The 26,497-nt window shown below is 45.6% G+C and overlaps 1 protein-coding gene and 1 pseudogene across 2 annotated transcripts; both read right to left on the bottom strand.

Moving 5' to 3' along the window:
- Nucleotides 1-409: 409 nt before the first annotated feature.
- LOC125532509 (disease resistance protein RGA5-like) lies at nt 410-3,597 on the bottom strand. The gene is made up of 3 exons (XM_087534080.1): nt 2,740-3,597; nt 1,041-2,429; nt 410-977 (listed from the first exon to the last, which is right to left on the bottom strand). The coding sequence occupies exons 1-3, from the start codon at nt 3,573-3,575 to the stop codon at nt 410-412; spliced, it is 2,793 nt and encodes a 930-aa protein (XP_087390206.1). The 5' UTR covers nt 3,576-3,597.
- An 8,900-nt stretch (nt 3,598-12,497) lies between these two features.
- LOC125542046 (disease resistance protein PIK6-NP-like) lies at nt 12,498-21,795 on the bottom strand (annotated as a pseudogene). The gene is made up of 4 exons (XR_015617042.1): nt 21,678-21,795; nt 19,972-20,953; nt 13,365-15,417; nt 12,498-12,957 (listed from the first exon to the last, which is right to left on the bottom strand). The product of XR_015617042.1 is annotated as a disease resistance protein PIK6-NP-like (transcript).
- Nucleotides 21,796-26,497: the final 4,702 nt, after the last annotated feature.

The raw sequence follows: 26,497 nt of genomic DNA, 5'->3' as shown, positions 1-26,497 counted from the left end.
TCATCTTGGCGGCGGGGCAGCTCGCGTTCGTGCGGGCGGCCCACGTTCGCAGCGGCGGAGCAACCGCAGGTGGGCGACGGCTCAGGTGGGCGTCGACGTAGGTGGTCGCCCGCTCTTTCTACGGTGGCTGCCAGCTTGACAGGGGAGGAGGAGACGCCCGCATCGTGGCGTCGTCGTCTCCGCCTGGTTCTTCTGCCTCATTCCGCAAGGTCCCGATCGGGGGCGCTGGATTCTACGGGAATTGCGGGACCGGGGCGGCCTGGGTTTGGAATTTGCCAGATATAACACAGTTCCAGAATTTGCTCCAGAACGTCGAAGGGAGGGAATAACTTTCACACTCGGTTGCAGAAGAAGCCAAGCTGCGACCGGAGCTTGACCGGCACACAAGGGATCGTCATTGTCATTGGGGTTAATAATCTGAGAAAAATAAAGCAATCAGCATGTGCATTGTTTGGAGAAAAAGAAATAAACCTGAGAGAAAGGACTCACGGGAAGTGAAAAGGGTCGGACGGTTGGGATGGGTGTCCGCTGCATGCCTCAGCACAACATCCGCTTCCTCCTCGCACTTTTCTGAAGAGCTGCCTTTCTCAATCCGAAGGTAAACACCGACTTGTTGTAGGGAAGGGAGGTGCCCCATGCGGACATCCAGGTCACCGCTGGCAATATCCGACGCTCGGGCTGAGAACCGCAGGATTTCAAGTTTTGGCATAGCTCCTCGAGGAAACATAGATGGCCCCGTGAGAAAATCATGGAAGCGGCACCCTCTCAAACATGGGAATGCATTAGCACCAATGACGAATGTTTCAACACGAGTGTGCTGAGATTTGTTGACCCAAAGCCAGAGAAAACGAAGAGCGGGAAGCTTCCCGAGGATTTGAATGTCTACTTCCGGCCGCACTCTGTCCACTTCAATACTCATGGAGGAGAGGAGGGGAAACGATGATGAATTAACCCACCTAGGTAATGTGGTGGTGCATCTTTCAAACCAAATGTACCGAAGCTGTGGGGTGGGCACCCAACCATCCCAGCTGACATCAAACCTTGCATCCCCTACCCTGAAAATTGTTAGACTCTTCATTTTCCGCAGCTTGCCCAGGGACACCACCAAATAATTACACATGCTCTCATCGTTCCCATTCCAGTAAAGGAAGAGCACTCTCAGCTCGACCAGTTGCCCTAGCTCTTTCACATCCACCAATTTTCCTGTCAGCTCTTCTAGTGACGTCAGGTTCCCAATCCCGGCTGGTAACACTGAATTGGGTGCATTTAGGCATATCAAACGTCTTAGACGGACAACACTTGACGGAATCACTGCTACAGTTAATGCTAAGTCGATTATCTCCAATAACTGGAGCTTCCCTATTTCCACAGGGAGCTCACGAACAGAAGTTCCTCTTAGCCCCAGATACCTTAGGTGTAATAAATTCTCAATATGCCTAAGACCAATACTGTGGTGATTTCTCCCAAGATCACAACCTTCCAAATCCAATACACGTAAAACTTGAAAGCATGAAATAGTCTGGATTAGATCAATATTTGTTCTAAAGAGAACAATAGACCTCACTTGTGGCATACTTGTGGCATCGACCCGATGGTTGGTGGGCTCTGACATGCTGTTTTGAAAAGATAATCTGCGACTCTTCCTATGTGAAATAAGATTGCTTTGGTGAGTACCATCTACTATTGTAGCAAAGTTTTGTTCACTGGACAAGGAACATAACAGATCAAGCACCATATCATGCACACGACAAGCTTCTGCACTTCCTGCAGCATCAACATCTACTGGTTGAATCAAATTTCTATTTGCGAGCTCATTGAAGTAACTCTCTCCGAGCTCAAATAGTCCAGTTTCTTGTTCTCCACCTTGCACAAAGCCTTCGGCTATCCACATCCATATCAACCTGTCTCTCCTTATCTCAAAATCCTCTGGAAATATACTGAGATATAATAAACAAGTCTTCAAATGAGAAGGTAAATCGTAATAACTAAAGGACAATATTCTCTGCATGTCCTTCGCACTACCACCTTCCGTAAGTCCACGACCAATAGAGCCAAGTATGTTGTCCCAGTGATACTTTGGCTCTATCTGTAGATCTTGACCATTTCTAGCTAAAATACTAGCAATGGTGATGATGGCTAGTGGTACTCCGCCACATTTCTTTAAGATTTCTCTAGATACTAGCTCCAATTCAGCAGGGCAATTACTTCCATGAGGAAATATTCTTTTGTAGAAGAGTCTTTGGGAGTCATCATCAGTAAGAGGATTCATCTGATATATTATATCATCACAAGAAGAGCAACATGCTTTAGAGATGCTGCCTATGCGTGTGGTAGTCATTACTCGACTACCGAGACAGTTGTCAAAGAAAGCACACTTGATAAATTCCCATGCTTCTTCGTCCCATATGTCATCGATTACGATGAGGTACCTGTTATTTTTAAAGCATTAGTTTGCAAATCAACGAATATAACTAGGTCTATATATGTTTTGTCCATAAGTCAGCGATAAATTAATTAGGATGTGGTATTGCCAGCTCAAAATTTTTATAAAAAAGATTAATCGGTTAGAAACATATATTGTGCACAATTGGAAGATTCATATAAAACATAAACGTAAGGCCTAAACAGTGTCCATTTAATAGAACCAAAATAAAACTGACTTGGGACACGATATTTACTAACTAGCATTCATGGTCTCCTGGAAAGAATAATGACAATCTTTTGCTGCTACGTACGTACCTCCTATCTTGAAGAGATATTCTCAAGTCATCGAGGAGTTGACCCTCGTCCCTAGCAGCTTCGTTGATGGTTGCATACTTGCTCTTGTCAAGTTCATATAAGAGCTTCTTGAAAATCTTGGTCATGTCAGGATTCTGCGACATGGAAACAAAAGCTACACTATCAAACTCCACTTTGATCTTGTCATAGACTGCTTTGGCGAGAGTTGTCTTGCCCAACCCACCAAATCCAACAATAGACATGGTCCTTAAGTGGTCCTTGGACCTCTCATCACAATCACAGAGCTTCTCAGTCAAGTCATCTCTTACGTGATCTATCCCAAGGAGCTCATTGACATCTTTGTACACCGCCTTCAAGCGAGGGTCAATGGCATCACCACTACCATTGGCGTGCGCCTCAATCATATACCTTTGGCGCAACTCGCCCAACTCCTTGGCGAGCCGCTGTGCTTCTTCAATGGCGTCAGAGATCTGATGAAGAGCCTTACCCTTGGTAAAAAGTTTGGTGGTCTTTCTCAGGAACTTCTTGATTCTGTTCCTCATGTTGGTGGAGCCACCGTCATGGCCGTCCTCCTCCCCGCGCACGATGAAAGCGTCGACGGCGTCCTCCATGTTGTACGAGAGGTCCCTCACTTTGCCCGCCCAGATGAGGACCTGTTCGTCGAACTGCTCCGGTGGCTTGGCGCCTATCTTGCGTAGAACGGCGTGCATCATCTCCAACTCTGTGATCAGAGATTTGACACCTTTCTTCACGCATTTCTCCAGGTTGTACTCGTCCATGAGTAGGCTCCCGAGCTTGTTGATCAAGGGGATCAAAGCCCCCGACGCGACATCCATGGCTTGGATGAGGAAGGGTGTGTTTTCTTGCTGTGATGGAGGAATTGGGGGTGCTAATGCTAGATCTGGAGAAAGATGGTGGTGATAATGCTAGAGTTGGGGTTCCAGCTAGAGATCTATGGTGGTGGTCCAGCGGTCCATAAGTGTTGTCTTGCTGTTCGGCTGTCGCTTTCTAGTGACAACTCCATCTTTGCATCCGATGCTTTGTTAAAGTGTAACAATATACTAATAGCCAGTAATATGGTTTATTATAGTCCAGCATGAGAACTTATTGATTGTATTAGAAAAATAGTTTTTAATACAGTACAATAGTAAGCGCTCACATACACACATATACTCAATTCTATAAACGCACGAATACACACTATCCTATAAGCACGTCCGAGATACTAAGCCGGCACACCATTTTGATATTGACAAATTCGTCATATACGCCTTTGTAACGACGGGAACGTCTACTCTCACTGAACACAAATCGCTGAAAGGCCTGAAATAAATCCAGAAAAATGCAACCACAAGTGTTAAGTGTAGGACTTGAAACCTGGTGTTTTTTTTTTAACTGACTTAAACCTGGTTCCACCATAAAAAATCTAACCATCTGAGCTACGCTCAGTTTGTGGCAATAGGGGCATTGAGCACATCCACCTTCTCCTCCAGGTGGGCGATGATTCGAAGGGCAGAAGCAAACGACCCTCGAGGTACTCTCAGCAATCTTCTTTTCCATCTCCATGTCTTAACCAATGGCTGAAAGAGCAAGACTTGGTCACAACTAATTATGCAAATTGCTTTATCCAATTTCTAGTGAAAGCGTTGCCCCCCTCTCGGGCGACACGGGAGGCTTCAACCGCCGTCGCCGAGACCTTCCCCTGTGACCCACCTCCCCCTCCGCCGCTGCCGGTGGTCGGCGCCGGGCAAAGCCTGTGCATGTGATGGCGGCGCCGGAGGGCATCTCCTCTCTCTCCCTGATCCGTGGGCGGCACCAGTGCCCAGATCTGTGGGGTGTGCCCCCTCACCCCAATGGCGCAGCGACTCCCGACGTCGGCGGGCTTGCGGCGGTGTGCGCAGGCGCCCATATCCATGGGTTCTGGTCTCCCGGTGGCGTGGCAGCTCCAGGCGGCGACGTGCTCGAGCGGCGGCAGGCTTAGGTGATGGTGTGGGCCGCGCGGTAGTGGATCGTATCGCGCTGGTCGTCGTGGAGGAATCCGGACATGGGGCGGCCACCCCAGTAGGCGTGGCGGCGGTGTCCTTGGCCGGCGGTGCTCGCGGGTGGTGGATGAACGGCGTCTTGGCTGCATGGGCGGTGAGTTGCCGGTGGATCTCCACCTCACTACATCTTCTATCCGGTTGCACCTAGTAGCTTGCAGCCTCGGCCGTCAGTCCCGTGAGTTGGCGGGAGTTGGTAGAGGTGGCTTTGGAGCAAAGGAAACTCTAGATGGCCCGAAAGGGATTGACAACCCCTTTAACACGTTGGGTTGCGGGTATTTGTTATTTGTGTGCAGGTGCTGTTTACGTAGTGTTGCGTGGTTCTTCTACTGGTTCGATAACCTTGGTCTCATCACTGAAGGAAATACCTACCGTTGCTGTGTTGCATCATCCCTTCCTTTTTGGGGAAATACCGACGTAGAACAAGCCAACATCAGAGGACCGCAAGGGGCTTCACCGAGTTCTTCCTCGCGGCCGGCTACCGCCACCTCCCACGGGGATCTCCAACGATATTCCGTGTCGAGGAGGTCATCCAAAACGGGGTGGTGGTTGCTATCCTTGCCCACTTCACCAACCCCTTCGACGCCTTCTACCTGCTCGGCCGCGTGTTTTGGTGTGCCTGCGAGTTCATCGCCTTCACCACCCACAACATCTTCACGAAGTACAGCAACATCTTCCCCACCGCGTCGTGCATGCACACTCTGCCGTACCCCATCGACAACACCCCGGAGGAGCAGTGAAGGGCGCCAGGAGGAGCAAGGTGGAGGAGGAGCGAGGTGGAGAAGGCGTCGGCTATGGTTTAGAACCCTCTATCTTTTTTTCTTTTTTTGAATCTATGTTATGTTATTAAGTTGTAATCGAACTATATGATCGTGCTCTGGGCTTGTTGGCCCTATCTATGCTATGTTATTAAGTTTTCTATCTATTCTACTATTAAGTTCTTGCTAGTTTGTACTTTTTTGAATTATTGATTGTTTTTTGAGAGATCTCGCTTTGTTCGTGAGCACCTAGTGCATCCATAGCTACACAAGCCAGCACCACGTCGTGGAAGCCACAAAGAATTAAGATATGTAGCCACCTAGTGCATGCAACCAAAAATAATAAAAAAATATTGTTCAATTTATTTGTCGTAGCAAAACGGGTGCAGATGCTAGTGGATCGAAAAGGATAAAACGATGTTCTAAATCGAGGAGACATGCATCGGCGCATGTAGGCAGCGACCGTTGTTGCGTCCATGGTGGCTGGCGTGCACGAAAGCGGCTTGGTCGGCACGCATCGGTGCATGCAGGCAGGCTAGCTGGATACGTCGTGCATGCATTGCATGCTTCTATCGTGGCAGCGCGTGCAGGCGTTTCATACAACGGCCCAATAGTCCAACGAAACCACGGCCCAACGGGCGACATAGTCCAGCATGGCCCCACTCTCAGAGTTAACGGTCAAACCGTTGACCCGACGGCAACGTCCAGTTTGCCCATTTGTGAGGGTTTCAACCAAGGGAGTGAGGAAAAGTGAGCAAAAGTTAAGTGCGTGGGAATGAATGAGTACAACTAATGAACCAGGGTCACAGATGTAACCAACTCAAATTGGAGTTTCGGTCTAAACAATGTGTGTTTCTTGGTTATAGTTCTCTTCACAAAGGGTACAAGTGTCTTCATGTTTCCTCTAACCGCGTCTACATCTCACGTGATGTGGTGTTTGATGAGAATTTTTTCCCTTTTTCCGCACTTCCGGTCACCTACACCACTCCCACTTCACCTGAGAAATCTGTTTTACCTTTGCCTGGTCAATTTGTTGATGGTGCATATACCCCCTTGTTGCTACCTAACCATGGTCCAGGTACTGGGCGCGGAGCATGCCTCGAGCTTTTGGATGAGCAGCCACCCGCGTCCTCACGGACGTCCGCCGAGCCCGCTCGTGGCGCCCCTCCGTCACCTGACGCCCCTACAGTTACGGTAGAAATAGAGGCGCTCACAGGTGGTGGATGGATGACGTCTTGACTGCGTGGCCACTGAGTTGCCGGTGGATCTCCTCCTCACTATGTCTTCTATCCCGCTCCACTTGATGGCTTGTGGCCTCGGCTGTCGGCCCCGGTGCGTTGGCGGGAGTTGGTAGAAGGGCCTTCAGACCGGAGTAAACCTGGATGGCCCGCTAGTCCTGACGGTGGCGAAGACCTCGGTTGCTGCTTTCCTTCTTGCAGGCGCCGTCGAGGTTCTCCCCTCAACTCTGATCCCATGCTCGGGTGAAGACCCAAAATCCCCTTGGATTTGGCGGCGACACAAATTGTGTCGTGTCCTTCTTGGAGGCGCCGCCTGAGGCGTTCGGTTGCTTGGTTAGAGGACTTGCTGGCGCAGGGAATGCGACCAATGATAGCATGTGGTGTTCTCTAAGGTGGAGCGGCGTGGCATGTGACGCGTCAACAACGGCGGGTCTCGGCGGCAATGGGGCAGCGGGTCTCGGTGATGGCCGTGTGTTGTTGGATGCGGTAGGATGGTGGCGCTGTGTGGCATCGTGGTGGCATCGACAACAGTTGGGCCTGACAAACATGTGTATTCATCTCTCCTAAAGATGGGACGATGGACGATGGCGGCGGCAGATTCTTCAGTGTAGGCATGTGGTGTGTGCTGAGGGTCTACTGCATCGGTTGGTACTCTTGTTTTGGTCACGAAGCGTGGGTGACCACCGGATTAGATGGTGTGTGTGGATCTGCCAAGGCACTCCTTGAGACTTGTAGGTGTAGCGACGTAGATCGCCAGGAAGGTGGCTTTGAGTTAGTCCATGTATCTACTTTGTCGGACTTTGTTGAATAATTAATAAAGATGAATGTGTGCATCTTTTGATGCAGAGGCTAGGTGTAATCCTTCTTTTCGACTTTTGTTTCTTAATGTCCAGTTTCTCATAAGAGACCTAGCGTTGTTCAAAGTTGTATTGTGATCAGCCCAACCAATCGTACTACTGCATGTTAGGTGCCTACAATGACAAAGCTTGCTAGCGCCTGCACGATGACAACATACATGATATGGCCACAGTTGATAGTGGAAGAATTGGTATGCATGCTACATAAAGTCTTTCTAATTTCTAGAGTAAACTAAAATTAACAACATCAGCGTGACTTGCGCATGCCATCTACTATCTTTTAAGACTTGACTAAAAGTTATACTGGCTGATCATCCTACCTTAGTCATACATGCTTGCTGCTTGGATGGCGACATGACCGTGCTCACATCTAAGCAAGTTGGATGAATTAGTTACCTACGGTCATACTCTAGATCTTCCTAAATTATCCCAAGAGACAAATGTTTAAATAAATAATTTTTGCCAACGAATCAACCTGATACCAATCTTATCTTGTCTAATTATGCAAATACAACACATACTCCCTCCGTCCTTTAAAAAGTATACTTTCAATATTGTTGGAGGGTCAAACTATCTCAAAATTTGACCGCGTTTGTGCAAAAATATATTAATGTTTCTGAAACCAAATAGGTATATGATGAAAATATATTTTATTACGAATTTAATGCTACTAATTTGATGGAATAAATGTCGATGTATTATTATATAAATACGGTCAAACATAAAAATGTTTGACTTTCTAACAAAGTTGGAAGTACACTCTTCAAAAAACGGAGGGAGTAATTACTAAAGAACCAGAGGAGGTCGATTATTGTGCCATGTAAGAAAAAAACTGGAACCTGAGACAGCAGCCACACAAGCTGTGGCCCCGTGACATATATGAAATAATATTGCACGCCATCCTATACTTTGACATCTATCGAGGACATATACCAAATGACACCCAACTTAATTAATCTGGCGAGTCCACAATTTAGATATAGTAATATGTGCGTCAGGCCGATGGCAGGTTACTGTTCTTGATTCAATCGATCATCCTTAACCTTTAGTGTGCTATTGGCTGCACTTCATAGAGAGTGGTATGAACTAACTAAGCGGAGTCTTTGGACTATCTACCGACCAATGGATAAAAGAGCGAGACCTCGTCACAACCAAGACGGGTTGTACTTTTTAAGGTGCAATTTGTCAGAAGAGCACTAGAGTTGTTCAAAATAGATTATCTAGTTAAGCCTACTTTTAAAAGGGTAGGAGTAACAGCTAAGCAAAAACTTTGCACTATCTCATCACAAACAAGACTAGGTGTGGTTTTCAAATTGAAATTTCTTGCAAAAAAAAAAATACTACCAAATACCCAACGCGCGCAGCCTGTTCAAAGTTTTCATCGGCTAGGGACGACAGTACACATTTCAGTTCCTTATGGTGTTCTCTTAAAAATACCATATGGTTGTGTTAGGTTCTATTTTGCAATGACAGTTACTTTCATTATGTGAAATCACTGTTCTATTATTGGTTACGTATGGTATAATCTTCATTCATTATGCTTACACGTCAAAATGTTAGATTTCTTGGTTATTATCATATTCTGGGTCTTCTTGAAATTATCCCTACATGCATATGTTTAAATAACTCGTTCATATAGATAAACGAATGTTAGAGCGGCCTTCCCTAATCCAATTATGGAATGATCATGAGATCGTTGTGCCTTGTAAAAAGTTAGATTGTGAGATACCAGCCATATGTCCAATGATAGATAAGTTATGAAATCATAAGTGTGTGTCATGATGTCGTTTTAACATCTAGCGAGGAGGACTAATGCTTGTTACACCATATGGCACCCAACTTAGATTGTCGCTCATGGTTTACATAGTAGTACACGCTAGGCTAGTCATGGTTTGTGGCGGGTTGTTGTTCTTGATTGGATCGATCATTTTAATTGTCTTGTCGTGCAATGGGCTGTTAGACTCTATTCATACCTGGCTTTTGTATATGTCTTGTATATTACATTGTACACTTCGTGTACCAGAACAAGAGCGGGACAAGACGAGTCCTTAGATGCGGTTGTATCACCTTGATAAATCAATTTAATAAAATGTCCTTTATCAAGAAAAAAACCTGTGCCTCTGTCCCCGGTGAGCTCGCCAAGCACACCCGTTTCTGGGAGCACCAAGGTCACCTCTCTTTTTTTTAGAAAAGGAGGATGATCCTCGGCCTCTGCATCTGAGCGATGCATACGGCCACTTTATTAATTATTCTCACAAGACTTTACAAAGTAATACAATAGTAAGACTAAAGCCGCCGTCTAAGCAACAAACTGTCACTACACCTATCCACTTGATGAAGGGGCGCAGATAGCGTGGGCCTAATACCAAACAGACATCGCAGCCAAACCTAATATCTAAGACCTGAGGACCCATCCAGGACGCCTGCCGAGCATGGGTCTCGCCGGTCCGGCGTGCTCTCAGAGGCCGCCGCCGCCAACTACCATCGCTTTATCTTTAGAACTGTACTGATGCATTAACCTTGCTCGGTCTAGCTATCGTCGACGCCACCACGACGCCCAACGGTACCTCCTCCCTGCGCGCAAACAGCTGAGCACGTCGCGGTCGCCGCTGATACACCTCAGCACCATGCTGCCAAGTACCACCACTCGACACAGCTTGAAGTCTTTGAAAGATCTGTCGTGCGTAGCACCTGCCGACCAGGCATTACTCAGCGTAGCACCTGTCGGCCAGGCATGACTTGACAGCTCCACCGAAGCTCCGTGCAAGACGAAGCCGCTCCATCTCCCGCCTCTGTCTTCCAGCGCTGCTCCACAAACGATGCTCCCAAGAGAGCGACGGCACCGTAGTACCGCCATCGTCCGATCTGGACGACCAGATCCTAGGGTTTCCCCCGAAGCAGCACGAGTGGGTTGACAACAGTTACACGACGATGCCTTCATCAAGGTAACGACGTAAAACGCCGCCATCGCCCGCCAACGGCTCGATTTTCACCGGCAACTATGTCTCCCCGACTCGTAGCCGGGACTAGCTGACGGATCTCGAGATCCGATCACCCAGCCGCAGGCCGATCACCTCTGACGGAAGAGATGACCACCACCGCCGACTGCACCGGTCAGAACAGATCTGACAGAGGTGCCGCCTACGCGACCACCAGGCCCTCCACGCCGCCGCCGCCGATCCAAAGGCAGATGGCGCGCCGCCATCGCCGCCGACCGCAGTGCCGCCGCCGCCCGAACAGGGCTGGTCGCCGCGCCCGCAGCCCGCGCTGCCTCCGACGCCGCCGTGCCACAGCCATCGCCGTTGCCGATCGGATCTGAGGTGCCTCCACACATTCGGGGATCCGCACAACCCCAGATCCACGGGAGAGAGGTGATGTCCTCCGCCACCGCCGTCGGCCCCCGGGCTTAGACCGGCGGCGTCCCCCGGCGGCGGCGGAGGGTGGGGAGGAAGGAGCATGCGCCCCCGGCGGCTGGGTAGGGAGCCGCCCGAGCCGCCCTAGCGGGGACGACGCGGGGGCTGGGGCTCCTACAGGGGCTCCTCTTAGCCTGTTCTTGTCTTCTCAGACAGTCCCTGTCTCCTGGTTAGTGCTTTCTCGTGGTGTTTGAATCCATGGACCATGGTACGCTGCATATAAGAATTGTTGGAGTGTTGTACTAGAATTCAGGAACATTGATTTCATCATGCATGATTTTCTAATAATAATTCAGTACAGACGGTACAGCCTAGACGACGGACATCTTTTATATGAACAGCTGATCGTCACTCAGGGGACGTAGGTATATATCTTTCATATGAAGTTTCCTGTTATTTCTGCCGTGATTTCTTCTAGCTCGATATAGATTACAGTCACATATATAGCAGACCAGCATGCGTCAACCATGTCAAATTGATAACCACTGTCATAGCAATTCAATGCTGCAGTTTCCGTCCAAACTCTGAATCTTGATGTGAGGCTAGTGTTCTGCTAGTCAAGGGTGTTGGTGACTAGTAATAAGACGATGCATTCTTTGGCTCTTCCTAATTATGTGGTAGTAGTATTGGACCATTGGGTCATGCACTGTCCGTTCTTAGGATTTGGTTTGGTATGTGTTAACATTATAATTCCAAATAGCATCTTATACGGTTGGAGGGTGGTAACGCTTCGGCCGCTATTTGTCATGGCCCGCTATTTAAAACTTATTACCTCATACGGAGTATTGAACACCGTAGCAGAACCAACGATACAAGCAGGATCAAAACGCTCATTTATCATCTTCTACTTACATAGATGACAGTCTACATGCATTTTCCTTTGCTTTGGCTGTCATACAATTGCTTGACTACAGAGTTTACATGCATTTTATTCTCGGCGAAAATATAGGTTGGATCTGCCTAGTGTTTAAGCCCATCAAGGTTCGATCTCGACGGTGTCTTCAGTTTGTTCAGTTTCGTCAGTTAACACTGGCAGTGTTATTTCTCCAGCAAACTTTGCAGCTGCGGTGCGTGCGCCCGTGCGAAGCCAGAATGTTGATTGTGTTTCCTTGTATAGCTACTGCAAAGCCATGTAAACCTCCAATGAAACTACGCGATGAAAGATTCTCGCGGAGAAAGGTAACTATATCTTCTGCATGCATTTTCTTTGGTTCAACTGCATGCATTTTGTGTGTTGAACCAAGCAAAATGCATGCAAAAAGGTAACTATAGCAGTAGCAACTACAATGTCCTCATCTAAATTTTACACATCCAGAATTGCCAACGCAACAGCTTGCCAAAGCCATGTTCGTCACTTGTCTTCGTCTTTGTGCTAGTCCACAGAAACTACAGGCAGTAACTGTCGCTGCAGGAGCTAGAATATAAACAGATACACTCTAGCAGAAGACTGCCATGCCAGAGCACATTTTGTTAATCTGAATAATACATACACTAGTGCAGGCCTTTTGATAACTTGTGGCCTGATTTTTCTCAGGCTAGTTAATAGACTGAAATGAAGCGACTACTATGGGAATGTTTATAAAGCAACCAAAATAAGCCTGAGAAGCCAATCATGCTACAAGGTTTCAGATTCTCCAGCAAATTCATTTAATGTTGCCATTTGTGATCAACTGTCGGTGGTTGAAACTTGAAAAAAAACTGTCGCCGGACTGGCCTTGTCTTGCTTCAGGAACAAAAGGCACACTATTACAAGGTTTCATTTCTTATTTGACCAGGCAACAGTTTTGTAGGGTCTTGCTGTTGAACACACGCCTCATGGAGTCAGAAAAAGAGAGCTAAGACGCCAGCATCGTTTCCTGGGCAGCGCCTCAGCTCTGGTTATTCCTCTATGGACAGCTGTCCCGCTCCTGCAGCTGCACCGACCAAACAAAGCATTAGATAGCTCCCGTACAAACGAATTAAGTTGTATCTTTCGATGTCTAATTTATCTCTACCGTTTCTGAAATTTGTCAGAAATATCAAAGTTCTTATGAATGATCATTTTGAATTCTATAATAATTCTTCCAACAGCCACGCTATGAATAGAATTACTTACTCTACAAACCCCTAGGTTTACAGCAATTTGTACAAAAATTTGTGATATTTTTCTGCAACAGTTTACAACCCAAGCATTTACGACATCCTAATCAGATATTTAATATATATCTACCACTCTTATAAGAATTATGACATAATAAACACAATTTTAAGAGCTTGTATTTATGGTTTTACAACCCCTGCTGCCAAATAACACAATAATTCACTTAAATCAAATGCTTACATTTACACCTTGCCTTCACCACTTTCATCCTCCAGATCTGTCGTGCTATGAAGGATTTTGTATACTGTGGAACAAAGAGGAAATATAGACTGGCTAATCATAAGCTTACAATAGTACAGCAGTACAACTTACACACATTATTATAGACTATTTTATAAGGTTACAGCAGCGCAGTACAACTTACATAAATTATTATAAACTATTTTATTGTCAAATAAAAATGCAATGTGTAAAACTAAATTAAATGAAAATTTTCACATTTTAAAGTCACTGGCCTATGAAGCTGCACGGACTGAACTACTACTTGAAGTGTCAAAGTAACCAAATGTAGTAAAATGCAGACAATCTAATTAAGTTACTAACACATTGAACTTTTTTTTTTGCGGGTAAAAAAAAACTAAGCCTGTTGCTTGCAAGGGTGAATCAGCTTGGAATTACCTTCACCGTCAGTGTGGGCTTGTTGGGATTAATATCGAGCACTTTCTGAAGTGCACCGACCAGCTCACCATCACTACCACCACCACGGGCAACCACATAGACATGGTCAAGTGAAGAGAGGTTCTCCAGACCAAACTGAAAATCACCGAATTTGTCTTTTGTGTTCTCAACATAAAATTCTAACTCCAGGATTTGGAGCTTTTGCGAGGTTCCTTGTGCAAACATGAACTCAATGGCGTTGCAACTCTTTATACTGAACCTTGTCAGAGACTGGAAGGGACAACCATTGTCAATGACTAACCTTTTATCTGCGCCTTTTCTCTCTAACAGTACATATATGTAAAGGTCATGCAGAGACGGCATGCTCCCAAGTATTTGGAGGTCTTCCTCTCTCGGTTCTGCTAATCCAATTGCAAGGGAAGAGAGGGAGGGCAAGGTGGACATTGATTTTAGAAGCAATGTAGAGACTACCCTATTACCCATGTCAACGAACACCAGTTGTCTTAGCTGAACAAAGGTTGTTGGCAATTTTTTCATTCTGGTGGACTTTATGTCTAGCACTTGCAGAAGCTGTAGATTGCTCATCTCTTTCGGGATCTCAGTGATAGATGTCCCGTTTAGACTCAGAAATCTCAGGTGAAATAACTTGCAGATATCCTTCAAATGATGATTACCCACTCCCTCACGACCACTTAAATCCAATGCACGCAGGACAAGAAAACCTGAAAGTGCTGACAATAAACTGAGGTCTTTACTGAAAACAGTAAGTGATCTCACATGGGACAAGCTGCTCATGGTTGGCATTTGCTTGACATCCTCTTCAATACTGGTTTGGAGGGACAGTCGACGGACCTTGCTTGGAAGTGTAATGGGCAGGTGACCACCCAATGTTGCGAGAAAGTTCTCCTCCTTTGACAAGGAGGTGATAAGGTCAAGCACCAAGTCATGTACACGGACAGAGCTCGCCTTATTAGTAATATTGATATCCATTGGTTGGACCAAGCTTTTGTTAATGAGCTCAGCAATGTAATCCTCTCCTACTTCATACAAGCTCTTCCCCTGCTCTTCATGAATGAATCCTTCACCTATCCATTTCCATATCAACTGTTTCGTTTTAATATCATAATCCTCTGGATACAAACTGAGATACAGTAAACAAGTCTTCAGATTTGGAGGCAGGTCATAGTAACTGACATATAGTATCCTCCTCATGTCCATCAGGTCAGGATTATTTTCTAGCCCACAACCCATAGATTGGTACACCTTGTACCAATACGTATATGTATTTTCATGTTCCTTTTTACTAGCCAACATACTAGCCAGTGTAATGATAGCTAATGGTACTCCACCACATTTCTGTAAAATGTTCTCACTTATTTCAGCCAACTGAACAGGAGGACACTTGTCTCTACTTCCAAATATTCTTTGATGGAATAATTGTCTTGAGTCACTGCTAGAAAGAGGTTTAAGCTGATAAACACCACCAGCTTCTTTAGCAACATCCATAATGCGAGTTGTTGTGATTACTCTGCTATCACATTCATTCTCAATCAGAGCACATCTAATACTTCCCCATGCAGATTTATCCCATATGTCATCAATGACAATGAAATACCTGCGAGTTAATACCAAAGAGCTGTATATTAGTAAAGCTATTGTATACAAGTAAAAATCAGGAAACTGAGGATGGTTGTAACACCCAGTAAATAATGTAACCCTAAAATGCACGATTATGGGATTAAATGGCTCTTAAGTAGAAAGTTGCAAACCGAAAACCTAACGGGTAGAAAATAGAATTTGATCTAGTCCTAGTTTGGATGATCAGACTCAGTAGTTCGTTCACCTCATCAAAACAAAGAATTTTGGACTATTCATTTCCTTAGGTCTAGCTAGAGTGCTAGACCTACGGTTCAAGCAAATCAGACGGATGCCATAATTGTAAACTTAATTACAAAAATAGGTAAGAGGCTAGGCGAACCATCAGGCTTCATGGCGCGCCTACTCTAGAGTACTGGAGGCAACCTCATGGCATCCGCTCACTAGTTTAGAGATATATTCGTCATAATATTATGATATTATCTGTTGCTTGCCATGGATGTTAGCACAATAAAGGAGGTGCTGCCAGATTTTAGACTATAATAACATTGGAGTTGAGTAGGTAGTGGTGTAAACATATCTGCAGTAAGTACTGCAAATATTGAACCTACAGCTATTTATTTAGATATAAGCCTCCAACAGGTAGAAACATATAAGAAAGTACATGATATACCACAAATATTATTTGGTTACTCTAAAATTATTATATTATAAATTTTCGGTTAGGACCATGTAGTTTTGATTACCAAATTAGTGCATTTAACTTACAAATTTATTGCCTTTTTTTTCTTTCTAGAAGAATTAAAGAATTACAAGTTTTAGAGTGGTTGGGCTTTTTTAGAACCGTTCGTTGATGTCGATCTAACGGCAGACAAATACGAAGTACTGTATAGTACTCCGATGAAAGTACGCGAAAGTACTAAAACGAGTGGGGCCGGTACTCGTGACAAGGTGGGGACGCGTTTTAATCTAGGGGCAGTTTAGTCCTAGGAAAATTTGCACGCGCCGCCCCTCTCGTCGAATGCATAACCGCCGCCGTGGTGCTACACATTCCACAATTACTCATCGGCGGCCATCTCCTCCCTCTCCTCCAAGTCCACCGCAGTCATCTCCTCCTTCCTGCCGCTGCAACTTCGCTCCACTCAGGCAACCCCCCCCCCCCACCCCCACCCCCTCTTCCACGGCAAATCGAGCTGATGGCCGGCGGCGAGAACACCGACTTCGTGCAGATCGCCGGCGGCGACCAGGTCAAGTTGGCCAGGTTGAGGGGGATCCGTTCTTGGTTTGACAACACAAGGCAGATGAGCTGGACGGCAATGGCCACTCTCAAGAATTTGACGAAGAAGGAGAGGGCAAAGCTTTTCCCCCAGCCCACGCAACGGGATCCAGAACCTCGTCCTGGCACATGCACGGGATCCAGAACCTTATCAACTTTCTCCGAGTGCGGCATCAACGGGCCAAACCTAATGCTGTTATGCTGAGCATTAGTTGACTCCTTGCTGTCAGCCTGTTCAAAACTTGATTGCTTGCCATGATGTTGTGCTTGCAAAAGCATCTTTAGACGGTGATAGTCCTCATCAGAGTGGCATGTCTTGAAACTTGCGGCGTGACTACAATTCCGCAACTCGCGGTACCTCTGCAGGCTTACCGAATAGTCATACATCTGGTTTTTCTGGTAGGTGCGTATGCACATTTTGCATTCATAGTCCACCTAGTGGGAACGCAACAACCTGACAGAAATGTTTGTTTTAAAATCCTCAATATGTAAAAAATGTGGGAACATGGTGTGCCTGCGCATTCCAGCTTACGGCAAGAACAACTCACCCTGTGCAAAAGACCTCCTTGCTCTTCAATGTGCACTCCAAACTTTTTATCCATTCTTTCCTGCTTGGACACAACATAAGTGGAATCTTCTGATCCATCTAGTATCTCTCTGATCTGACATTTGTTGACAGCATCTATACTCCATAAGACCATCTTAAAGACACTAGGTGTGAAAACTGTTGCGGTGTGTTTCTCAAGCGGCGAAGCATTTTCCTCTGTAAATGGAACGGACTGCAAGGCTTCGACGTCATGGAGAGCTTCGTTAATCCGTCGCGACACAAGGCAACGCTCATAGTGCTCTAGCATTTCAAACAACGACATCTTACCCTCAAGATGCGTATGTAGCACAGAGTTCAAGCTCTCACTCCTCTGATTGCTGCTCAATCCTAGGAAACAACGCCCCTCAAGATATGGAGCACACCACAACTTTCTCATCTGATACATCTGATGCAGCCAAGACTCCTCACTGGTTACTTTATTCCGTTGTAAGAATTATATCCATTTTATCTCATTCTCTTCAATGGAAGAAGTATCATAAATGAAAGATTTGAATTCCTCCTTTACGTCGTCATCATGCAGATGGCGTACAATGTTCTGCTGAATGTGCCATATACATAGTCTATGGTTTGAGTCTGGCCAGACCACCCTTATTGCTCTCTGCATTGCAAGGTCCCCATCTGTGATCACAGATATCGGATGCTTCTGTGCCATGCAATCAAAAAAGGTCCGCAACATCCACTCGTATGCCTGGCTTGTTTCATGAGAAATTATACCACAGCCAAAAATAACAGTGCTGCGATGGTGATTCAACCCGACAAACGACACGAATGGCAGATTGTATTTGTTGGTTCTGTATGTGCTATCGAAAACAATGACGTCTCCGAAAGCCTCGTAGTCAAGTCGCGACTGACTATCAGCCCAGAACAGTCCCTTCAGATGGCCATGCTCGTCTACCAAGTACTTGAAGAAAAAATCCACACCTTGCTCTCGCCTCGCCATCATGTGCATGATCACCGTATTAGCATCACCGGCACTGATTGTCTCCTGCTTATTAGCATGGCAGAAATTATAAACGTCCCTCTTTATGCATCCAACCTTATCAAATCCACCGTATTGAATGCACAAAATATCCATAATACGGTATTTGCGAATCCCACATTTTTCCATGTCCGCAATGTCCGCTTTCTGCTCATCGCTAATTCGTCTGTGCGAACGTAGCAGACAAGAAAGATCCCGTGGGGCTAGAGGATGGCTGTGCTCATCGATGAAATCCTTGACAAACCACCGACCGGTTTCCTCCTGTCTCGTAATGACCAATTTAGCATTACACCCAACACGAGTTAAACTTCGTGGCCTCCTCTTTCTATCTTCCATCTTTCTTTTCATGTGCTTCTCTTCGCGAAACCCTTGACGACTACACACAATTTTCCTTAAAATTATGTATTTGTTGGATCCATCCCACTCAACATAGCTTTTCCTCACACTAAAACCTTTTTCAAGAGCATATTTGTTGTAGAATTCATAGCCTTCAGCCTCACTATCAAACATCTTGCTGACAACATTTAGATACTCGAACATACTCTCATCACTTGCATACGCCATGTCTTCCTGCATATGACATGTGAGGGAAACCAATCATCAACATCTTTCTGTTTATCAATGTTGCAGGTGTAAAATAGTTCATAGGCAAAGACAAGTGCATGGAAAAGACTTTGCTCGTTTGACATGTGAGGGAAACCAATCATCAACGTCCAACAAGTAGTATCTCATCTTCCTTTAAACTATATTTCATGCACTATGCAAACCTAAAGTGATGATGACTTTAATAAACTAAATTAAGTGAACTATGGAACCAGTATCTCATCTTCCTTTAGTATATCTCATCTCAAACGTCAAGTAAGTCACTTTTTTTCTGCGGTACCAAAGGAAGTAAGCAATGCCCTCAACATCTTACTTAAACAAACATGATGCGATTAGCTCAAGAGAAATTATGCCACGATGAAGCTTTCCATTCGTTGTTCTAGTCCGTACCCGGATCTTGTGGGGTTGAGGTTGTACTGCATGCACGGTGGAGGGGCGCAACGGCCAAGAGAACGAGCAGAACGCCAAGCCGAATTCATACATTAAGGATGGTACGAGCGAAGAGATGGGATCGCCCGCCGCGGTCGCCGCCGATTCAGCCGGCGCAGATCCGGCCTTCTTCTTCTTCTGTGACGGCGTGGGGGGCTGGGGTTGGTTGGGTGGAGGACGAGGACGATGAATTTATTCCTCTCGCCGGGCAGGTCGAGGACGGAGAAGGTCAGGAGCGGCGAGCAGCGAGGAATAGATCGGAGGAGGATTCTGAACTGGATCGAGTAGACATGGATCTGGTCCTCAGGTGATCGGTTCAAGAAAAGATATTTCCCCCTGAACCATTATGCCCTTATCGCAATTAACATATTAAATTTAATCAATTAAAATTCTCCGCAAGATCTGACGGCTAATAAAAATCAGACGTGATCAGACATGTAAGTACTGCTAAGTACTCCGAGTACTAACCCAATCACCGTAAAACAGCTCTTAAAGAATTAGATAGACTCCACTTTTCATGATCTATTTGTTCTTGTTTTCGTACAAAGGGGTTCACTAAACACTATCAAAGCTAGATACCAGGACAAACATACAAGTACCAGGATAAAACTGCAGAAAATTCCCCTACCGGTCAATACATTAAGCACAAACGTCAACTGAAAAAACTAAAAATACATACCTCTTATTTCGGAGGAATTCTCTTATCTCATTTATAAGTTGTGTTTCGCTCCACGCTGACTCGTCCATGATGTTATTGTACTTGCCCTTGTCAAGTTGATGGAGCAAACACTTGAAAAGCTTCTTCATGTCAGGATTAAGAGACACAGAGACAAAAGCTGCACAATCAAAGTCCCCACGAAGCTTCTCATATACCACGTTAGCAAGAGTTGTCTTCCCTAAGCCTCCAAAGCCAACAATTGAGATCATCTTCGGCTGTTTCTGGGACACCTCGTCTCCCTCCGTCAGCATCTTGACTATGTCAAGGCTCTTCTCTTTGGTGCCAATAAGCTCTGTCACCTTTTTGAACAAAGCTAATTGGCGAAGCATATCAGTACTTGTGCCGGTGGGCTTGGGCACAACGCTATCAACCTTGTATCTTTCACGCCTCTCACTGACCTCCTTGATGCGGCTCTTGATGTCTTTGATATCCATGCCTATTTCTTGTCGGATCTTGCCCTTTGTCAGTATGTCCATGCTTCTGTGGATGAAACCCATAAAGCTGTGTGGCTTCTTTTGTTACCGACACTCAAGTTGAACCCGGAATCTGTCGATGCCATCTTCGATCTCATAGGACAGTTCCCTGACGTCCCTCGCCCAGAGCTTGACCTGGATGTCAGGTGGCTGATCCAACGGTGCCTCCGAGATCTTGATAAGGGCAGCCTCCATGCTCTCCAGCTCTGCTTTGAGGAATTTGATCTCACCCCTGGTGCTCTTCTGCAGGTTGTACTCCTCCTTGAGCAGGTCGCCGAGCATGGGCAGGAGGGTGCTCATTGCCCCGGTAACGACCTCCATACTACTTGCCTTGCCGGATCGAAAGAGCTTTCTGATGGTTTGGTTGATGATCTTTTTTTTTTTTTGCGAAATGGTTGACGATCAACTGGGTGCTGCAATGTGATTTCTACCTCTGGCTCCTGCAGCTTCTTCTTCCAATATCTTCTTCTCTGTTTCAAAAATAAATAAATTGTTGTTTCCAAAATGAGAAGGTTGCAAACAAGATTTTGAAGATTTCAACAGCCAATACAGTTTTCAAGATGGGAGAAGTGTAACTTTCATCCATAAAATGTTTGAGCAAGTTTGAATCAACTAGATCCGAACAAGTATGAACCTGGTTCATCATATATTTTGACTAAACTCTAAGTGTCAAATCCACATAATGCCAAGTTTCGACTACTGTGTGTATTTATATCCGTGTGCATGAGGGAAAGGAAGGGCACAAAGAAAGAGTCTAGCTGAAGCTAGCAATCCATGAGTGAAAGTCAGTGTTAACTTCCGATCTGCCCTATTTTTGGTCATGGCAAGATCTCCGCTGAATCAGCTCCCAGAAGGAAGAAAAGAAACCTTGAACATGGATTTTATTGTGTGAAAAAATGAATTTAAAAAATTAAAGATCCAGATCTAGGCACCTCCACGGCCATTTCCGTGCCATGTGGAGGCTACTGCTGCTGGTGGAGGAGCACAAAGGATAGAGGATGCGCCCGGCAGCGTGGGAGACAGCACCTCGTACCTCGTGGCGGTGGCCTGCGCGAGCGCGGCAGAGAGAGCAAGCTAAGTTATGTTGGCGCAGCAGCCGGAGCGCGTCGATGACTCCGAGCGTGGAAGCAGCAGCCTAATGCGAGAGCTGGAGAATTAACACTCAAGATCTTCCAAGGAAATGTTGGTAATTACCTGTATGTCTAGGCGAGAGCTTGAGATGATTTCTTCAACGCATCACTTCTTAAGGTGACGGGAGAAGACCGGATAGGAGACTTTCATTTCCACAGAGGCGAGGTGAGATCTGGAGGAGATCCTGTCATAGGAAGGAGACAGATGATGGGAGACTTATATTAAAAGAAGTGAGTCCCAAGTGAATAGTTTATCAATCAGTGCGGCATTTTCTCACATCTAGCTAGCACACCAGCACTACTATTGCTGCTGCTAGTAGGTTTCCTTTTTCCTTTTCGTGTTCTCTATTATATTTTTCATGTTTCTTTTTTTACTTTGGTAAAACAACTAAAAATATATGTTTTAGACCAATATGTACTACACCACCATTAAGTTAAACTAGTTAAATGCCCATGATTTGCTACAGAACAACGAAAAAAATATACAGACTCAGGAGGTGTGTTAGGATGTAGAAGCAGGAGGGTCATAGGCCAGCAACCACGCTTGGAAAATAACTAGTCCTGCTCCGTGCAGTGACCTCCTCGTATTGTTCAGTAGTGAGTTGCAAGGGGAGTTCATCAGGGCGGAACTCGCTGATCAGATGGAGTCGGAGGCAACCCCAGTGAAGATGGTGATGGACATGGTCCTCAAAACATGCTATGTATTTTGTGGGACACAAATATATCATTATTTGGTAACATTCCAATTCAATTAGTTGCTGAGTAAATTTGGTCTAGTCATGGAGAAATTGTTCACTCAACAATCGATGTGCTTGCTGTGCGTGGTTAAGAAAATCACGCATGGAATCACTCAATGATGTCGACACAAGGACATCGGGTCACCAGTTAATTAATTACGTATCACATGATACGGCAGGTCTATTGTTTTCGCAGTTACCAAGTACCACCCACTTGGCGCCCTTATCGAAAAACACCACCCACTCTAAGCATAGTTTAGGAGCCAAATGAAAGACGTTTGTCCTGCTTACTACGCTAATAAACTAGAGAGAGAAGCTTGTGGCATTCGAGGAGATGTCGACATCCATCGGCACATGGCTAAGCATCATTTTACGATCTAGATCCAAGATTAGCACATTACTAATATAAGTTGTACATGTATAAGAGCACTCATAGTCTGACCAAAATGATGGGAGAAATTGGAACGATATAGCATCCAACGATGGAACATGAAAACGCTCGAGGGAAAAGAATACTTCAGCGCTGTTATATTTTATGTTGTACTTATATACGTTTGAATGGAAAAGACCTTACATCACACATGATTTATTGACCAATGTGGTGCATCTGTGTGGTGCGGTGAGTTACTTTGTTGAATAATTTTTTATTTTTTGCAGTAGCAGAGAGAACAACGATAGTTTTGGGCATGGGAAGCCAACACTGGTGACAAGTGACATGGTATTCGCACATCATGGTCATCCTTGGCATTTCATCGAATAGCTCGGGTGCAAAGGCCAAAACAGACGGGCTCAATGGCAGGGCAGTGAAGGAAGACCATGGTCCAAGTTGTACTGCGGTACCTTATTTGCATGTCTCACGAGGGAGCCGGTAGGTGGCCGACGGAGGGGCTCCCTCGGCAATGACAGCGGCGGCGCCGGTGGAGGGTGCGGACCCTGGTCCCAACTCTGATGTGAAATTTTGGGAGGGCTATGTGTTTGATGTACTTAGCTCGGCTTCTGTGTAATGTAATTTAAAGAGTACTTGTTGTAATTTGGTGTGGAATGGAAGACAAGAATTCCCAGAGCTGCCAAATTATACATGTGCAGCAGACTTTATTACTGAAGATCATTGCAAAATCGATCCCGTCAGCATGAATTTGTCTACAGTATCAACATCTTTTTTTTTGACAAGTCATTGATACAAGCTCACCGGTCAATTGCTATTTCTGTCTCTCCATTTGTTCAACCACCCAAAAGGAAAGTAATTCCTTTCTTAAAAGGACAAAAAGGAATAGCCACCATATCTCGTGAAGAAATCACTCGAAATACTAGACTGCCACAACCATCTGCTCTGCCTAGGCTTGTTGGCACCATCACAAGTCACGCCTTGACACACATATTTCTAAACCAAGTTGCACAAATCCATCAAGATAAACCTCGTCAGCAGACTGGGGATCCATATATACCGTTATATTTTTTTGACGAAAAGGCAGGGCCACTGCTTTTCATTGCGTATAGAAGAAATAAACAGTTACAAAAACAAGATTAGAGAAGGAGGATTGGGGTTAGAGATACATCAGAAGTACATCAGTCTGGTTCTAGGGGGCGCTCTACAAGAGCCATTGCACGCTTACGCCCAGCGTCAACCCAGTCCTTTGCTTCGACCTGAATCTTCAGAAACAGTTGTGTGGGGTGACAAGAAATATTTCTGAATGTTCTATCATTTCTTTTTTTCCAGAGGTTCCACCAAACCAGGGCCAAAATTGATCTTCAAGATTTCACTCTTTCCTTTCTCATGGAAGCATTTGTTCGCTGCCACCGGCTAACTAGGGAATCGTCATGAACTGATGCCATAGCCGGGGTCATGTTCAGCTTGCAGAGTGTCAGGTGCCAAACTTCCTTCGCAAAAGAGTAAGAAGTAAGCAGGTGGGCAGCAGTTTCAGGCTCTTGTAGACATAGCAGACACAGCGGATTATGGGGCCACCCTCGCTTAGCAAGGTTATCCGCCGTTAGACATCGATCTTGAGCAGCCAGCTAGACGAAGAACTGACATTTGGGAGGGGCATCCGAGCTCCAGGCCAGCTTCCATAAGGTGGCCTAATGTTGGCAGTAAGAGTGGCAGTGTACGCCGAGCTGGAGGAAAACTGACCATCGTTTGTCCATCTCCAAGTTAGTGAATCATCTTGAGCCTGAGTGAGTTGGATCGGCTGCAACTCATTCCAAAGGTTCATGAATTGCGCGATGGCCTCTTGAGTTAAGTTTCCCTTGAAGTGCCTCATCCACTTTCCATCAGCAAGAGCACACCTGACGGATATTGCTTTGATCGTGCATTGGTTGTAAAGATCCGGGAGCATCCTGGAAAAGCTCTCTCTTTGATGCCAAGGGTCGGTCCAGAATTTTGTGTTGGAGCCGTTTCCAATGTTAATCTGCACCGACGCCTCAAAGAGGGATCTAACTGAGGTGTTGATTCGTAAAGGCAAGCCGTGCCATGGTCGACTAGGTTCCATCCATGATAGCCAAAGCCATCTACATCTCATCGCCTCACTTTTTTGGGTTAGACAGGGGATACCAAGCCCTCCAAGCTTCTTGGGCAAGCAAACATGTTTTCAATTGACTAAACATTTGCCACCAGTAGCCTCATCTTTATTAGCCCAGAGGAATCCCCTGCAACCCTTGTCAAACTTTTTGACCAGCCATCTAGGGGGCTCAATTGCCAATATCTGAAATACAGGAAGAGAATATAAAACAGAGGTGATGAGAGCCAGTCTGCCAGCAGTGGGGAGCATTAATTTGATCCAGCCCGAGGTGTTGCGTTTGAGCTTGTCAAAGATAGGTTGATAGTGAATTTTCTGGAGTCTTGCATAGCTTAGAGGCATCCCAAGGGTATGTGACAGGGAACTCCTTGATTGGGCATTGCAAGATCATGGCTAGCTCTTGGATGTCAATGTTATCACACCGGATGTGGCAAAAATTGCTTTTGCTGAAGTTAGTCCATAGGCCGGTTGCATTACCGAACACTTCCAAAATCTTCTTTACCGCTGTGATTTCCTGTGTGTTGGGCCTGACAAAAATCATCACATCATCAGCATAAAGGGGGCTCGTAATGTTGGTAGGTTTCTTCCAAAGGGAGGCAATACTTGGGTAGTGACGGCAGCCCTCAACAAAGCATCCAGAATATCCATAACTAGCACAAACAGAAGTGGAGACATTGGATCGCCCTGCCTAAGGCCCTTATGGTGCTTAATTATGTCAGTTAACTCCCCATTGACTAGGACTCTGGTTGAAGACGAGGCAAGCATGGAAGCGATCCAGTTCCTCCAGGTTTGGCTAAACCCCTTGGCTGCAAGGACCTCCAGCAAGAACTCCCAAGAGACGCTATCAAAGGCCTTATCGATGTCCAGCTTGAGCATAATGGAAGGGATTTTCTTCAGGTAGAGGGATCTGACCATGCCTTTGACAAACATAAAGTTGTCGTGAATTGCTCTTCCTTTGATGAAAGCACTTTGTGAAGGCAACACCAGTTCCTTCAACCTTGGTTGGAGTCTACGTGCAAGAATTTTCATGATTAGCTTTGCGAAGAAGGTGATCAGACTTATAGCCCTATAATCCTTGGCTTCAGCTGCATCGGCCCTTTTCCTGATTAGAATCAAAGTGGCATTATTCAGGCTGGCAAGGTTTGCATTGTTCATCCCCTCGAACGCTTTTATTCCAAGCATTAAATCATTTTTTATGATATCCCATCACTTCTGATACAAGTTGCAGAAGCATCTAGTACATACGTTAGTGATAGGCGAGACGAGAGTAGACCAACAAAGAATTCCATCACACTACGCTATGATGGTTAACCAATATAATTTAACCCCTTTTATCCCAAAAACTTTTACCAGGATTCAGTCCACACTGTTCTATTTTGATGTATTACCAGGAGTCAGGAATCAATTTTCTAAAAAGAAAGAAAACGATCCAGGACTCAAAGATCAGGGCGTGGGACCGAGCCAATGTGTTGGTTGCCATTGTACGATGATGATGTTGCGGAGGATTTGCTAGCTTTTGGCTTGCGCCTGATATATTGCTGTGTAACTGGACGTATACCATTTGAAACAACTCTAGCCGTCCTGAGTGATTTTGCTCCTTGAAAAATTTATGATTTGTGTAGGTCACCGTCACT

The sequence above is a fragment of the Triticum urartu genome, chromosome 1A, assembly GCF_056163025.1.
Source record: "Triticum urartu cultivar PI428250 chromosome 1A, HENAU_Tu73, whole genome shotgun sequence".
Taxonomy (NCBI): domain Eukaryota; kingdom Viridiplantae; phylum Streptophyta; class Magnoliopsida; order Poales; family Poaceae; genus Triticum; species Triticum urartu.
This window is presented reverse-complemented; position numbering and strand designations above follow the sequence as displayed.